This window comes from Ixodes scapularis, unplaced genomic scaffold (genome assembly GCF_016920785.2).
Source record: "Ixodes scapularis isolate PalLabHiFi unplaced genomic scaffold, ASM1692078v2 ptg001857l_1___fragment_3__unscaffolded, whole genome shotgun sequence".
Taxonomy (NCBI): domain Eukaryota; kingdom Metazoa; phylum Arthropoda; class Arachnida; order Ixodida; family Ixodidae; genus Ixodes; species Ixodes scapularis.
In genome coordinates this window covers 381,471-397,684 of record NW_024610201.1, presented here as the reverse complement: position 1 = coordinate 397,684, position 16,214 = coordinate 381,471, and the positions used below count along the sequence as shown (strand labels likewise).

The 16,214-nt window shown below is 44.3% G+C and overlaps 1 protein-coding gene across 1 annotated transcript; it reads left to right on the top strand.

Annotated features, from left to right (window-relative positions):
• Positions 1-1,871: 1,871 nt before the first annotated feature.
• LOC120838310 (ATP-dependent DNA helicase PIF1-like) lies at positions 1,872-3,869 on the top strand. Its single transcript, XM_040208166.2, has 3 exons — positions 1,872-2,790; positions 3,085-3,459; positions 3,835-3,869. The coding sequence occupies exons 1-3, from the start codon at positions 1,872-1,874 to the stop codon at positions 3,867-3,869; spliced, it is 1,329 nt and encodes a 442-aa protein (XP_040064100.2).
• The last annotated feature ends 12,345 nt before the right edge of the window (positions 3,870-16,214 follow it).

Sequence of the window (16,214 nt, the reverse complement as noted above, 5' to 3'; positions counted from 1 at the left end):
GCAATTGGGCCGATGAAAATGGTTTCAAGTTTTCATCTGAAAAAACTGTGTGTGTGCCCTTTTCACTACGTCGTGGTCTGGTGCTTGATCCTTGTTTGCAGCTCTATAGCGCTGCGATACCTGTAAAATACGAGCACAAATTTTTAGGGGTTATTTTCGACAAGAAACTTACCTTTCTGGCTCACGTCAAGGAGCTGAAGCAGAAATGCTTGCGGTCGTCTAACATTCTAAAATTACTTTCACACACATCATGGGGGTCTGACAGGCGATGTCTCATCCGATTGTACAACTCTCTGGTCCGTTCCCGTCTGGACTATGGTGCAATTGCGTACGGATCAGCACGGCAATCTGTCTTGAAAATGCTGTATCCGGTCCATCACCTTGGCCTTCGACTTGCCACAGGAGCATTTCGGACATCGCCTGTTTTGAGCCTGTATGTAGATACACATCAAATGTCACTAGAGAAGCGCAGACATTATCTTAGCTTGTGTTATCGGTACAAAGTGAAATCTGATCCTATGCATCCATCAAACAATTCGGTTCACACCTCCATGTTTTTGCGGCTTTTTGAAAACAAACCTAGCATAATACGCCCATTAAGCTTCCGGCTTCAGAGCAATTCTTCCTCCCTGCAGCTGGCTCTTCCTGAAAGTAACTTGATTAAGGAAACACAAACTGTTGCCCCTCGGAAGGCAGTAACATTGTCATGTGACTGGTCGCTTACAAAATATAACAAAAGGTCAGTTAACCATCAGGTTCTCCTCAAGGCGTTTTTTGCATTACAAGAGAAATATCAAGACTATGTGCAATTTTTTACTGACATGGCCAAAAGCCCGTCTTTCGTAGGTTCTGCAGTATATTCGGAACACTTTAGTAGAGCGAAACGTATTGACTGTGTTGCAAGTATTTTCACTCCTGAGCTTTACGCTGTGCTCATGGCGCTTGAACACATCATAGAAGACAGTGTGAGGAAGGCTATTTTGTTCGTAGATTCCCAGAGTGCTCTACTGGCTTTATGTTCTCTTACCTTTACGAAGAATCGCCTCGTTCAACAAGCGCGTGTCCAAATGAATCGCGCTCTCCTACTTGGCCTTGATATAAAACTATGCTGGGTGCCAAGCCATGTAGGTATTCCAGGTAATGAGGCAGCAGATAGATTGGCTGCCTCTGTCAATGGTGGCCTAAAAGCATCGGTCGGCCTACCTTATGAGGATTTTAAACCAGTTATTAAAAAATCAATTTATGAACTTTGGGAGTTGGAATGGAATCAAGAAACAGACAATAAACTACACAATATCAAACCGTGTTTAGGATTATGGGAGAGTTCCCACCAGAGGAACCGGTTCCACGAGGTCTTGATGTGCCGCTTGCGTATTGGTCACACTCGTTTAACGCATCTATATTTACTTTGTAATGATAATACCCCGCGCTGTGAGCATTGTGGCAAAACGTTGACTGTCCTACATACTCTGTGGCACTGTAGGTACTTGGATCAAAAACGACAAGTATGTTTTTCCACTATTTTCAAATCCCATCTTCCATTTCACCCGAAATTTTTGCTAGGAAATGAACCTCTTGTACCTTTCAGTAAAGTTTTGGAATTTCTTAAAATAACAGGCTATCTACACCTGTTATAACCCCTCCTTTTTCACCTTGTTTTTTTATTTTCAGATAATTCCTTATTGATTATAACTTTTATACTTACCTGAAGTTCATATCCATATCTTTTACACGATTCATGTTCATACTTTTATTGTATCACCAGCTACTATAGCTCTGTCTTCTCCTTAACCCTTTTCCTGCAATAGTGTATGCACCTGGCGCATTTTGGCCTAGTTGCTCTCGCGCCATAAGACTCCAATCAATCAATCATGGACGTCTACAACAGATATTGCAACCCTGCTGGTTCAGATAATGCAAACGCCTCTGTTGCCTGTGCTACAACTGGAAAGGCGGCGGTCGCGCTTGGTGGAATAACTGTACATGCAGCGTTCAGACTTACCATCAACAGGGATGGCGGACTGCGGGACAACGAGTTGAACACGTTCCGCTATGCGTTGAGGAACGTCAGGTGCGTGATTATCGATGAGGTTAGCATGATGTCCACGGACATCCTTCAGAGAGTGGACTCGCGACTCCGCATCATCACTTGCAAATACCTAGAGCCTTTCGGCGGGTTAGACATCATCCTCTGCGGAGACCTGCGCCAGCTTCTCCCCGTTCGTGCCGCCGAGGTTTTCGAGCGTGTCAAGACGAACAGTGTGTTTAACACGGAAATCGCATGGCACCATTTGTTATACTTTGTCCTCACGAAGGTCGTAAGGCAAAGCGATCTCAGGTTTTACACTATACTTACCAAAATTAGAAACGGTGCAGAATTCGATTCCGAAGAAATCGCATTGATCGAGAGTCGGCTCGTCACGCAACAACAAGCAGAAACGTGTTGTCCCGGTGGCATCCGCTTGTACTACTCCAACAAGGAATCGGACTACTACAATACGAACACGGCCATTGCAACCGAAGATAATTCTGTGGCATATGCGGCACGGGACACAATCGTTGGATTCAGGTCTATGAAGGAGAAAACAGAGGCAATGCGCAAGGCCGAAACACTGCCCAAGGCCGAACTCGGAAATCTGCCAGCTAATATAATGCTATGCATTGGAAAACCATATATGCTCACACTCAATGTCGATGTTTCCGACGGTCTGGTCAATGGATCTGTTGGAATACTCCAATACATACAATACGACACACTCCAAGAGCCGGAACGCATCTGGCTGCATTTCGGTGAGCTTGGTTCCAAAATTGCGATTGGAACCGTGGCGGCCGCAAAATCCCGGCAGTTACGGGCACTCGACAGAAATATTCAGCAAAATTGGACACCTATCGAAGGACGCACAGCCACTTGCGTCATTGATAAGAAGTCAAGGACATCCCTGAGGAGATGCCAGCTACCCGTTGTGCAAGCAAGTGCTATCACCATTCACAAACCACAGGGAGGCACGTATGAAAACGTGGTGTACTCGTATGCCAACAGTCATCCACAGAAATTGGTATACGTGGCACTGAGTCGTGCTACAGACATCAACGGGCTCTACCTCACCAATGTGGACAATGACTTTACGTTCTACCACGGCAAGCCCAATCCCGACAGGGCACTACTTGATGAGTTTCGTCGTCTGCAGTCACACAAACTCCAAACTGTCACTGCTAAGTGCTACGCAATGATTGAGCAACCGCACTTGTTCTCAGTCGCCGCGCTTAATGTTCGCTCTCTGCCGGCGCATTCCAAGGACGTGCACCACGACCCCATCCTACGCCATGCATCTGTACTTTGCCTCTCGGAAACGTGGATAGATCCAAAACAGGCGGTAGAAATCATGAACTACCAGTACTGCTGCGGCGTCAGTAGAGAGCACAACAGAGCGGCGGGGGTGACCATCTACGTGCGTAAAGGTCTGTCTGCCGTACCCATCGAGATATTTGGCATGTCAGATGAAGTTGGAGAACTTTGTGCCGCCAGGTTCGACAACGGCTTGGTAGTGGTGGCTCTGTATCTCTCGCCTACAGCACTCACCAAAGATGTCGTGCATTTTCTGCGACTTGCGTTAAGCACACGTGGGTCCACACCCATGTTAGTAGTGGGGGACTTTAATGCAGACTTAAAGACGAATAAGAACTTCATACCACTTATGCAGGAAAACCTCCCATTTCTCTCCCTCGTAAAAGCTCACACAGCTGTGACGACCTCTCGAAACACATGCATAGACCTCGTCTTTCAAAATCAGCCTTTGGTCCATCACCTGGAACACATATCCTGTCACTTCTCAGATCACAAGGCTTCCTTCATAACAGTCAAGGACTGAAACAAGAGTCCCAGTCCTTGACTGGGACTCTTGTCCCAGTCCTTGACTAATGTTCCTAACGATGTTGCCATTGATGTCGCACGCGAGCGTCTACTTGATGATCAAAGCCTAAAAGCACGCACGTCACTTCACGTTGATGATATAATTTTACTTTTGCGTTTTTGCTTAAACCAATGTTTTTTCGCCTTCCGTGGGGAGACGTATCATCAGGTGAACGGGTGTCCGATGGGGAGCCCGGTATCTGTCAGTGTTGCCAATCTCGTTATGAAGCATATTGAGGAGAAAGTGCTGAAAAAAGTTCTGTTCCCGGTCAAATTTTACCGCCGATATGTGGATGACACTTTCGTCATTTTAGATAAAAGTCATGCTAATGATTTCCACCGGGAACTAAACAGTGTTCACCCCGCGATACAGTTTTCTTGCGAGGCAGAACAGCAGGGCAAATCGCCCTTCCTAGATGTATCTGTAATAAGGACAGGCGAGCTGAACCACAGGATTGAAACGGGGGTGTACCGCAAACCATGTGAAACAGATAATTTTTTGGATTTTTTGTCCCATCACCCAGTGCAACGCAAGAAATCAGTAGTGCGATCGTTTGTACAGAGATCAAATACCGTGTCATCTAATGAGCTCCATGGCGCAAATGAGATGAATCATTTACAGGGAGCTTTGGTGAAACGTCACTACCCGAGGCGTTTTGTTGACGAGGTCAAAAACAAAATGAAACAAAATGTGGAACCGTGCGAAAGGGAAAGAGATAAGAATGTAGTGTGCATCCCCTATGTCAAAGGAGTCTCCGAACCTCTTAGTCGCGCTTTGAGGCCCCTTGGCATCCGAACTGTTTTCAAGCCATACAGAACTATTGGAAATTCCGTTTCCAAACCAAAGGACCCAACCCCGGCGAACGTCCAAAGAGGCGTTATCTACAAGATCCCCTGCAGTGACTGCCCAGCGTCCTACATTGGTGAAACCGGACGGAGGAGAGATACCAGACTCAAAGAACACAAGCGTGACGTCAGGTACGCATCCCACGCGACGCGACTGAAGACTGAACTAGTGGACCACGCGTGGACAATGGGGCATTCTTTCGACTTTCCGGCCGCGACGACCTTGGCGAGAGAGGACAGATGGGGGCCCCGAAAGCTTCTAGAATCGTGGTTTCTTCGCAGGGACACATCCGTGTGCAACAAAAACCGCGGCCCTCTCCACGAAGCTTACACGGACATTCGTGATAAATAGCGTTGTGTTTAGGTTGAACCCTGCATTTGCTGTGTAACTACTGATGATGCCTCCCGCATGGGAGGCGAAACGTCTAATGAAGTTGTTTTTTCTGTTATGTCAAGTCGGTGTACTTATTTTAATTAGAAAAATGACTTGGCAGCAGCGGCAGCGGATCACTTTAATTGTCTCCTGTATTTACCGCAGGCCATTGCCCGGCGAGCGAAAAAACCGAAGTAACTGCCGAATTCATCTGCAATGTGCTGACAGATCGTTGCCGGCACAAGCAAGATACAAGCCTTCGCGCGCCCCCGTATCAGTCGCGGCGTCACAGCTGACGACTACCTGTCCGATTGGTTCATCGGCATTCCACGTCTCCAGCGGAGGACTACAAAAGCTCGGAACTCGAGCAACGGCGCTTCACTTGGCAGCAGCGGCAGCGGCACAACGCATCACCTAATTGTCTCCTGTATTTACCGCAGGTGGGTTGCCGTATCTTTTATCTTATTTGTGTGTATAACTGCTGCTGCTGCTGCTGCTGCTACCTTTCCCTGATGTCAATTGTATTTCTATTGTATGTTGTTTGTTTTTTTATGTTTAAGGATATGACTAAGTTGGTAAATGAACTAAAAGATGAGCTAAAGAAAAAATTTAGGTCGATGAAAGAGGCACTAGAGAGGGATTTCAGAACTGATCTCCGTGAGATAAACACTGAGCTGAAAAGCATAAGTGATGGGACGAATTTCATGAACAAGGAGTTCGAAGAAATTAAGTTGAAGCTCCAGTCTGTCATAAGTGAGAACGCCGTTCTCAAAAAAAATGCTGAACTCACGCAAAAAAAATGTCATGATGGCCGGACTACTGAAAGAAAATGAACTCAGACTTGTTCACTGCGAGCAGTATTCGCGACGCCACAACATCGAGGTAAAAGGAATACCTAAAACTGAAACTGATAACGTGAATGATCTGGTATTTAAACTTGGTGACCTCATCGGAGAGCAGATTGCCCTTTCTGATATAGAAGCATGTCATCGTGTTCCCACAAGAGATCCGACAAAGAGCAACGTGATAGTACAATTTCAGCGCCGGCAAAAACGAGACTCTGTTCTCGAGAAGGCAAAGAAAAAAAGAATTACTTGCCAAGACTTCGGACTGCCTGAAACATCGTCTATCTATGTAAATGAACACTTGTGCCCCGCCCTGAAAAAGTTGCTAGGAATGGCGGTCTCAAAGAAACGTGAGCACCAGTGGCGATACGTTTGGGTACGTGACTCTAAAATATTTGCAAGGAAGGTGGATGGGACCCCTGTCATTACTATTTCTGACTCTGGAGATCTTGATAAGATCCGCTAAATACAGCTGACGTGTCTCTTTCTATTTTTCCCTTTTTACTACCATGGTTCAAAATTTAGGTGTTCTGACGGTAGAGTGTCTAAATACCTTCCTACAAAAAGAGACAACTAGATCGTTGAGTTTGTTTCATTTAAATGTGCAATCCGCCAGATTAAAAGAGGATGATATTTCATTGTTTTTTGACTCAATCCAAATTTCTTTTGATGTAGTCATGATGACTGAAACGTGGTATAGGGATGATGATAATTTTTTTGTTCTTCCAGGCTACACTCATTTCTTTTTAAACCGCAGTCATAGTCGCGGTGGTGACGTTTCATTGCAAACTCGTGCCTCTGGTTTTGAAATACTCAGTGATTATTCTATTGTGACCCGAGATTATGAAATAATTTGTGTTAAAAAAGGAAATCATATTTACTCTGTTCTATATCGTCCTCCAAATGGTAATGTTTTGAGTTTCATGCAATTTTTAGAAGCGTTGTTTTGTTTTGCTAATCAAGAGAGGTGCCTCTTGCTTCTGGGTGGTGATTTTAATATAAATATGCTTGAAGATTTTCACCTCAAAGATGATTTTGTTGGTTCACTGACTTCAAACTATTTGCAATGTAATTATCCCTCCAACACGCGTCACATGTACCACATCAACATTGCTTGATCTATTTCTAACTAATCATGATGAAAATAATATTAGTGCTGGTGTGCTTAGTAATGGGGATCAGCGATCACCTTCCACAATCATGTTTATCAATAAAAATATGTCAAATAGCGCAGTTTCAAACTTTTCAACAATGTCTCAAGACATAAGTTCTAGGACACTGGAGGAATACAGACTGGAGTCCCATGTTTCATTCAACAGATGCTGATGAGTGCTACGATTTTTTTATAAGTACTTCCAGAAATGCTTACTCCACTTCATTTCCAATCAAATGTATCCGTCCAAACAAGAAAGCTAGGAAGCCGTGGGTAAATGGTCACCTTTTGAAACTCATTAAAAAGAAAAACGCACTTTATGACTCTTTTGTGAAAACACGAGACGAAGAAAAATTACGCGAATTCAAAAAGTTCAGAAATTTTGTTAACGCTCAATTAAGACAAGCTAAACAACTTTATTACGCGGCTAAGTTCGACTCATCCTGTTTAAGGCAGCCCGATATAGTCTGGAAGCAACTGCATTCTTTTCTGCGTAGCCAATCTAAAAATACAGCCATCGTTAACATGACTATAAACAATGAAATTATTTCCGGTAGTGAACTTGCAGATAAATTCAATGATTACTTTGTGAGTGTCGGGAATAGCACTTACAATAGTAATGCCAAAGATAACGTCTCCCGCACTAGCGAAACTATGTTTTTGAATCTTTACTTTTTTTAACTCTTTACTCTTTATTTTGTTTACTCTGTATTTTGGGTGTATTTGAATTGTGTGTGCTTAACCCAGTAGGCTTTCGAGCTGTTGGTTAGCACCAGACTTGTACCGTACGCATTACAAGTAATCAAATTACATGTAATCGATTATTTTTTGGAGTAATTTTGTAATCAGCTGATTACTTTTATTAGGCAGTAATCACAAGAGTAATCTGATTACTTTTTGAAGTAATAAATTACTTGTAACCGTTACAATTTGTCCACGGGACCCCTCCCCCCCCCGCCCCCCCCCCCCCCCCCCGGCACACGCCTTTTTTTATGCAATGACAAAAATAAAATTTGCTTTTTTTTTCCGACGGAAAAAAGAAAGGTTTTTGCGGAGCTGTAGGAAGCGAGGTCAATCTCTTTCTATGTACAGTTTCTGTGGAATGTCCTTTTTTTTTTTCGACCTCGGACTGGGAGTAGGAAGCCTTAGGCAAGCCACAGTGCGTGACAAAGGCCATTCAGGGCGAAGTTTGAGGAAGCAGAATGTAGCTTTGTGAGTCCTTCGTTAAAACTAGCACCCTCACGCACACACACACAGAAATAAAAAATAACAAAAATCCTGCTTATGGTACCTACTCGCAGCCCGTAGGAGAACCAGAACCGAAGAATGCCTAAAGCGGATGCGAAATATAACAAAGGCGGTTGAAATATTTCCCCTACGTGGTCTTTGTGACAAGCAATGTTTCGAGTTGAGAAGTGGTCGGGGCGATCTCTCCCGCTTATGGATACTACACATGATCCGTTTCAAATCCTGCAGCTGCTGCTCTTTTGTATAACATGCGAGCTCATCCAGATGTGAATAATAAAATGAGCGACCCGAACTTTGAGCGACAACCCTTGCGTAAGCTTAACAACATCTAGAGCCCCCTCCGCTCCCCCCCCCCCCCACACACACACAAACACACACTGGCGAACACCCAAATCATTAAACGTCTTCAAACGAATTCTATGCTTAATTGTGTCCGCATAGTGAAGGTGCAACGACCACGAAGAGCGAGCCAGTTTTTATTCTTCAATACTTGTGCAAATGTGAAATATAGGTTGGAAGTAGGTCATTGTTATGAGCGCTAATATGTGTCTTCACACAATATAGTAATCGGAAAAGTAACGATTACTTCTTTAAGTAATGTCCAATTACTTTTGCCGTCGAGTAATCAAGTAATCTAATCGAATACTTTTCAGCCAAGAGTAATAGTAATTGTAATCGATTACTTTTTTTAGTAACGTGTACAAGACTGGTTAGCACAAGAGAAAAATAAACATTGATTGATTGATTGATTGATTGAATCCCACAGATACTGCAGAAGTGTCCTCGGTGTTCATGAATATGAAAAATAGCCGTAGTCGTGATTGTGATGACCTCTTAATCAAACCTGTTAAATTTGTACTAGATTTGATATTACCATGCATAACTCATTTGTATAATCTCATATTATCATCTAGTATATTTCCTAAAAACATGCAAGTGGCTAAAGCTTCTGTCCTCTATAAATGTGGGGATAAAAATGACAAGAGTAATTATCGCCCCATATCGATTCCTCCTGTATTTTCGAAACCAATAGAAAAGATAATATATTCTCGACTATTAAACTTTTTTGGAAAATATTCTGTGTTGACGGATTCGCAATTCGGTTTCAGAAGGTGTAGGTCTACAGAAACTGCTCTATTAGTACAAAAAGAGGCAATATTAGAAAATTTCGAGAGTAAACTTTTAACGTTGGGGATCTTTGTAGATTTCAGTAAAGCATTTGACCGGACAAATCACAGAACTCTTCTAGATAAATTAGATTGTTATGGTATTCGAGGAGTTCCATTAGCACTCATTTCGTCCTATTTACAGTACCGTTCCCAATACGTTCAAATTAATAATAACAGATCTTCTATGCAATGCATTAGCTCCGTGGTCCCTCACGTAGGTATTCTGGGCCCATTATTGTTTATCACTTATGTTAATGATATTGTAAATATTGAAAGGACTGCTAAATTTATTATATACGCGGATGATACCAGCATATTTTTTTCTGATTCTAGGGAAGGGGTGCTCACTTTCAAAGCGAATTATTTTTTAAATAAATTAAAATCGTGGGTAGTAATGAATTCCCTTGTTATTAACACATCAAAACCAAAGGCAGTTTTATTTCAGTGTCCAGGACCACGCATTAGGTTGTCACGCGATTTGTTTGGGGGGGATTGTGCGATAGAGTGCGTCGATAGTATAAAGACGTTGGGAGTAATATTTTCTTGTAACATGTCCTGGAATAATCATGTTGCCTATGTTCATAAAAAGCTATGCAAAGTTGTCGGAATACTGAATAAATTCAGGCACATACTTCCGGTAAATATTAAAAACTAATTTACAATGCTCTGTTTTACCCTGTGCTCTGCTACTCCCACCTGGTATGGGGTTCGACTACAAAGGGCAACATTAACAAATTACGCCTATTACAGAAAAAGGCATTCAGGATAATCGAAAATGTTCCACGTGACTATCATTCCCTTCCTCTTTTTGAAAAACATAAAGTCATTGATATAACCAGTTTGTATGCACATAGACTGATAGCTAATTATCAACGATCCGTAAGAGAAAATGATGTCATTTTTTTAGATCTTGGTAATCTAGAAGCAAACGAGTCTGTATATCCATCCCGACGTAGGCCCCCCTGGCGTATTCCCTTTTCAAGGATAAAAATTTTTGGTCCACAAAGATATCGCCACCAGTTACCACTTTTATTACACACCCCGTATTCCCGTGATATTGAAATGCACTCCGTTAGTCATTGTTCCATTCAAAAAGCTTTATAATAAGTAACCATCGCTTTTTTGTATACTGTTGATTGCGAAGTTGAATTCTTTATGTTTTTCTCGTGTTTATCCTCGGTATATGTGTATGCCTATGTATGTGTGCGCATATTCCTTCTTTTTTGTCTGTATGTGCCGGTGCCGCTTTTACCTTGTTCTGGGGCGCTGGGACTCGTCAAGCTGCAGATCTGCGGCTTTTTTTCCAGCGCCCCTGTCACGAATGTACCGTTTGTGGCAAAAATAAACGAATTTGAATTTGAATATTTCCCACACTTCGTGTGCGCCTGGTTAGCAGTGGCTAACATCCGAGCATATAATGCAAAGTGTCGCCATTGCTGGGTACTGAAGGTTATTTCTATTTACTAGTTCCCTCGAACTACGAATTCTGTGGTGTGCAACTCAGACGGCGAACCCAAAGCTTGTAGAACGTAAACTAGAGATACGACCGGGAATGACATTATGTGCATATTTATTGCACGCGCATGTTCTACCTCCAGCTTCTGCTAGCACTAGGGCGGACGGATTAGGTTTCACTAATGCTAAAGTTTTGACGTAGTACATCGCTGTGCCTAAATATACGGCGGACGTACCCGGTAGGAGGACTTCTAAACATACGGCGGACGTTCTAGCGCGGATCATGGTAACGTCAGACGCTGGAGAGTCGGACGCACCGGCTGGTTTAGGAGCAGTCCAAAAACGCACCGTGATCATGCCTTCTCGCGCTTGCAGTGAGATGAGTTGTTATTAAAATAATTTGAGGCAAAAAAAAAAAAAAAAAAACGTTCAGCAGGCGCACGGCAGCCGTCGTGGGCGTGAGTGACACAGTAGAGCATCAGGCTACACACGTCGTGTCCCTGCCTTATGTGTCGGCAAATAAAAGCTCAGGACAAGTTTGCGGCTTTTAGAAAATTGCAAGCTGCTCTAAAACAGTTTTGTGTATACTGTCCATCCATCACAGCAGATTAGCAGGCGGGAGCTGATGTCCACCTCCACTAGCCGCTATAAGTCATTTTCATGTCTGTACGGACTAGATACAGACGAAACTTCCGACCGCCGAAAAAACAACACCCAGGTTGTTACTCTGAGCAGCTAGCTGGGTGCCGAGCACTTCAGATATGGTCGGAGATGAAGCATAGACTGAAGCGCGAAAAACAAGGTGGGTCATCCGTGCCTACACGCCAGTGATAAGCATTTCATTTTAACACTTAGTCTGGCGCCCTAAATGCAAATTTTTACCATCACGCTAAGAGAAGTGGCTGGACACGTCTGCTGTACTTTTGGAACTCCGCGTTCTGGTTATGCCAAACGAATCTTCAAATTTCGAGCACATTAATATTTTTACAAATACCGTTCATAAATAGCAGGTGTTTGCGAGAAAAGAGAAGTGTTTTCCTTACAGCAAAAATAATGTGCACGTCGTTCGGAGCTCGAACTGCCAGGATGTAACATGCATTGTGAAAGACATTAGTCATGTTTAAAGAATGCAACGGAAGCCTATTGACCCCAAACCACAGATGGAATAAAGGCAGCGCATGACGACACCGGCGCAATGGCTTCGCCGCACCGTGTCACATCTGCAGGTTAAAGTTGAACTTCCTGTTTTCTGGTGTTCTGCACATGATACCGTAACAGCGAGCACGACTGGTTCTCAAAGGACATTAACTGCTCTCCTAAAGGACATCATCAAGATAAAATGACCACAAAAAACTAGCATGCTATACTCGCTGTACTTTCTGTTTCTGACCATTTCAAATACGTGTCTGCCCATGTTCTGCATGTGGATTAGCATATTTGTAATGACATTCAGGGGTCATGTGGCTTGTTTAGAGATAGCAGGCCTTGCAGAGCGTTGTGGCAGTGCCTGCTTCCCTATCGGCGGCACCTGCGGAGGCTGCCCCAGTTGTGGCTGCCTCCGTGATGGCTGATGAAGAGTGGAAAAATCTGGAGTGGGTCGACATACCGTGGGCCGACATAGAAGCTCGCCCACCGACTCCAGCTCAGCGGCTGCAGCTCTCTCCGCGGCTCCAGCCCTTCCTGCGGCTCCAGCCCCCCTAGGGTTCTCGCCCTTCCAGTGGCTCCTGCCCCGTAGCGGCTGCAGAGTCCCCGGTGGCTCATGACCCCCTAGCAGTTGCAGACAGGGTGTCGAACCGGAACCGAACCGAAAACCGGAACAGAACCGTTATTTTTAGCCGAACCGGAACTGAACCGAACCGAAATCTTCGCCGCCATCTTGGAACTGAACCGGAACTGAACCGGAAAAAAATATAACGGTAACCGGTTCAAAACGGTTCATGGTATTTGTTTTTTGTTAGTATTACAAATTTAATATTTGGCAATACGTAGAGGAATAAATTTAATATTTATTCCTCTATGTAGTGATCAAATCGTCATGTACAGAATTGCAATGTATAATAAATCATGGGGTTTTGCGGCGCTTTCTTATCGGCACTATGATTAGCCATGTGTCACATCATCACGTGACGTCATGATGTCAAGACATGCTGTCAAGTAATGTCACATCACGTGACCCCATGACGTCACGTGACTCACCGCGTTAAGTCGATTCAAATTGAGGACGTCGCTAGATCTATTAACGCTGTTGACACCGTGACGCCACATGACATCACAACTTCGCACTGAGAGTCACGTGACACCATTATGTACCCGATTGTCATGATCCCAAGTCGAATGCTCTGGTTCATGGCAACCAGCATCGCCAAACATTCGGGTACCCAGGCAGCACACCAATGTCGGTCCGACATTGGCCTAACATTGGCAAAGACCGGCCTCAATATTGGACAATATTGGAAGCGCTACCCTTTCCAATGTTGGCCCAGCGATTGGTGCCAATGTTGGGCCAATGTTCAGCCATCGTTCCAGCCAATGTCGGCCCCATCATTTGTGCCAATGTTGGGCCATCGCTAAACCATGGTTCCAGCCAAGGTGCTCCCACATTGGCGAAGATCGGCGTAATATTGGACAACACTGGAAGCGCGACCCGATCCAGTGTTGGCCGTCATGCTGAATTTTGGCCATCGTTGCACTCGCCCAGCTCTTTGCAAGTGCCCTCGCCAAGTTGTTTGCAAAAAGGAAGGTAAACAGACACAAGGGATTGTTTTGAAATCTCTTAACAGTTTATTACACACAGCTTATTCTGTAGACAAGCACAATCTCAGCAATTCGTAATATGTGAAGAGGTACACTCAGCTGTGATACAATTAAAAAGACTGCAAAGCAAGCAACAACCGGGGTAATTCTTGGGTAGTGTCCAGTCTCCCGGCAGCTGACAGAATTGTTTCGCCAAAATTCTACCACTAGTCGCCCCTCATTGGCGGTGCAATCAGTTCATCGAACTACATTTCATAGACAGATCGTTTCATCAACACGCGATGTTTCATAAAAAAACTCAAAATATGTTTTCTTTTCTTCTTTTTTTGTTGCAATGAACCGCTTCAGATTAGCATGAAGCGGCGTGAAAGGGTGGGCTGGTTCGGTGAGCACGCGCCTCAGGAATACACGCGCGACGAAATGCCCCTACAGCGCGCAATTCGCGTAACAAATGTCGATGAAACGTAAAATGTCGACCAGAAAGGTGGCAACGAAACGTGTTTTTGCGAAATGCAGGTAGAATAAAACAGTCAGTATTCTACCTGCGGTTGTGACATTATTTCAGACAGATAATGGCAGGCGACTGTCGGTAAGATTGCGGCAAAATTATTCTCCCAGCTGCCAGGAGATAGGCAATGCCCAATTCTAGAGGTTATCCGGAAGATTGCCCATTCAAGAACGGACAATGATCATCAAGTAGGTTGCAGCACACTTACGTTGAAAATACTGGACTTGAAAGATGTAATCCGACTTGTATATGTCAACACGGGTACTGCAGAACAACCATTTAAACACAAAAACTACAAGGAAGTGATCCGTGAAGATTCAACACAATGTAGCACACGCTGCCATTTGCCGAACCGGACACTAAACTGTTCACAAGAATGTCTTGGGCCTCTTTGAAGAAATCGACACGGGTAGGACTTTTCGAACGAGATACCATTTACCACAGAAGCGAAATCCACAGCGGGCCTGCACCCCGCAAGCCGCATCACGCGCGAAACTAGGTCCGGTCCTTGCGACGCAGGCATTCCGAGTTTGTCAACGGGTAATGTGTCATCCGTCAAACCACATGATCACACTTCTGCCGTTACCCGCGCACAGAGAGCGGATTCAAGTCCGGCGAGTACGCACAGCAACCGCGCCTTCAGCTTAGGGAGAGAGAGAAAAAAGAGAGAAGGAGTACAAAGCAAGCAGGCCAGAACGGGGGTGGGGTGCGCTTACAAAGGCTTATCTTTAGGGGCATCTCAACAATGAACGGAGCGAGAGAATTTGTCACTTCTACCCAAGGTTGATAGTGCAGTAGAAGTTATGCGTGACCTTGTGCTTTAGGCAGGTTCCGTGCTCTGCCTTATCGCCAGCTTTGAGACAGTAGTCACGTGACCCTAACCGGAGACAGGATTGGCCTTAAACACGCATAGCGTCTACCTTGCTGTCATTACCGATTCAACAGGACAGCTCTTTGAAGGTCAGCTTTCGAATTTCTAAAAAAACTGTCCAGTCCAAAAGTGGCTCTAAACGGGGCAAGTGTGACGACAGTATGTTTTGCGTCGTATAACTTACAGTATAATTTAGAATGAAGAACTAAGCGCGACTATTTTTTGCGCACGATGTACACAAATATATCTATAAATATATAACTGTTTGTACACTGTTAGGTTCGCGTTTTTAAACTTCAATTTTTTTTACGAAAGAGTTGCACATAAAAGACACCTCGAACAGCACATCGTCCGACTTTCAACACACGATGAATCACCGACGCTCGCAGTAAGAAGGTTGCGATGCTGCGCGAACGGTTTCTGAAATATGCTGCGTAGGGTACGCCGGGCGCAACGGCTTCGCGACCGTTCGAAGGGCAAATGATTCGCGACAACAAAGTAGCGTCTTGCAGCATCAGGAAGCTAACGGGGCTCGAGAGTCCCACGCTCACATTTCCGCACAGCGAGCGCGGCCGGCCAGATCGAGGCGCAGTGTGCTCTCGCGTCGCGATTGCTACGTCGTTGCTCTGCCTACACTGATGACATGTGCACTGGCAGTCGAAGCAACCCTCTTGAGACTTCACTCGAGTTTAATATATGACTTTATAGTGCGATAGACTCTCGTAAAACTAAAAGTAGCTCATGAAAATAGTTTTTTTCTGCTCCCAAAATTTCTCCAAAGCTGCTTTGCCCAGTTTCATCCCTGTATTTCCAATACTGTAAATTGTGGCTTTAACACTCCAATATTGAACAGCATATGACAGCATACATTCAATATTAGAAAGCCCTTGGCCTTGGCAGTGCAATATGACCTGCACAAGTCAGCATACTTCCAAAATTGGAAATCCAAATTGGCTTTTACAGTCCACTATTGGACCAGCTTATGCCAGCATGAGTTGATCTTGGAAAGCTGTTGGCTTTGACAGTTGAATATTGACCAGCTTACGCCAGCATGCATCCGATATTGGAAAGCCATTGGCTCT

Bases quoted from the DNA above. Each gene is read 5' to 3' on its own strand.
- LOC120838310 (XM_040208166.2), top strand. From the start codon at position 1,872: ATGGACGTCTACAACAGATATTGCAACCCTGCTGGTTCAGATAATGCA. The intron at 2,791-3,084 runs GTGAGCTTGGTT...GTCGTGCTACAG, and splicing joins ACGCATCTGGCTGCATTTCG to ACATCAACGGGCTCTACCTC. The intron at 3,460-3,834 runs GTCTGTCTGCCG...GTCACTTCTCAG, and splicing joins GACCATCTACGTGCGTAAAG to ATCACAAGGCTTCCTTCATA.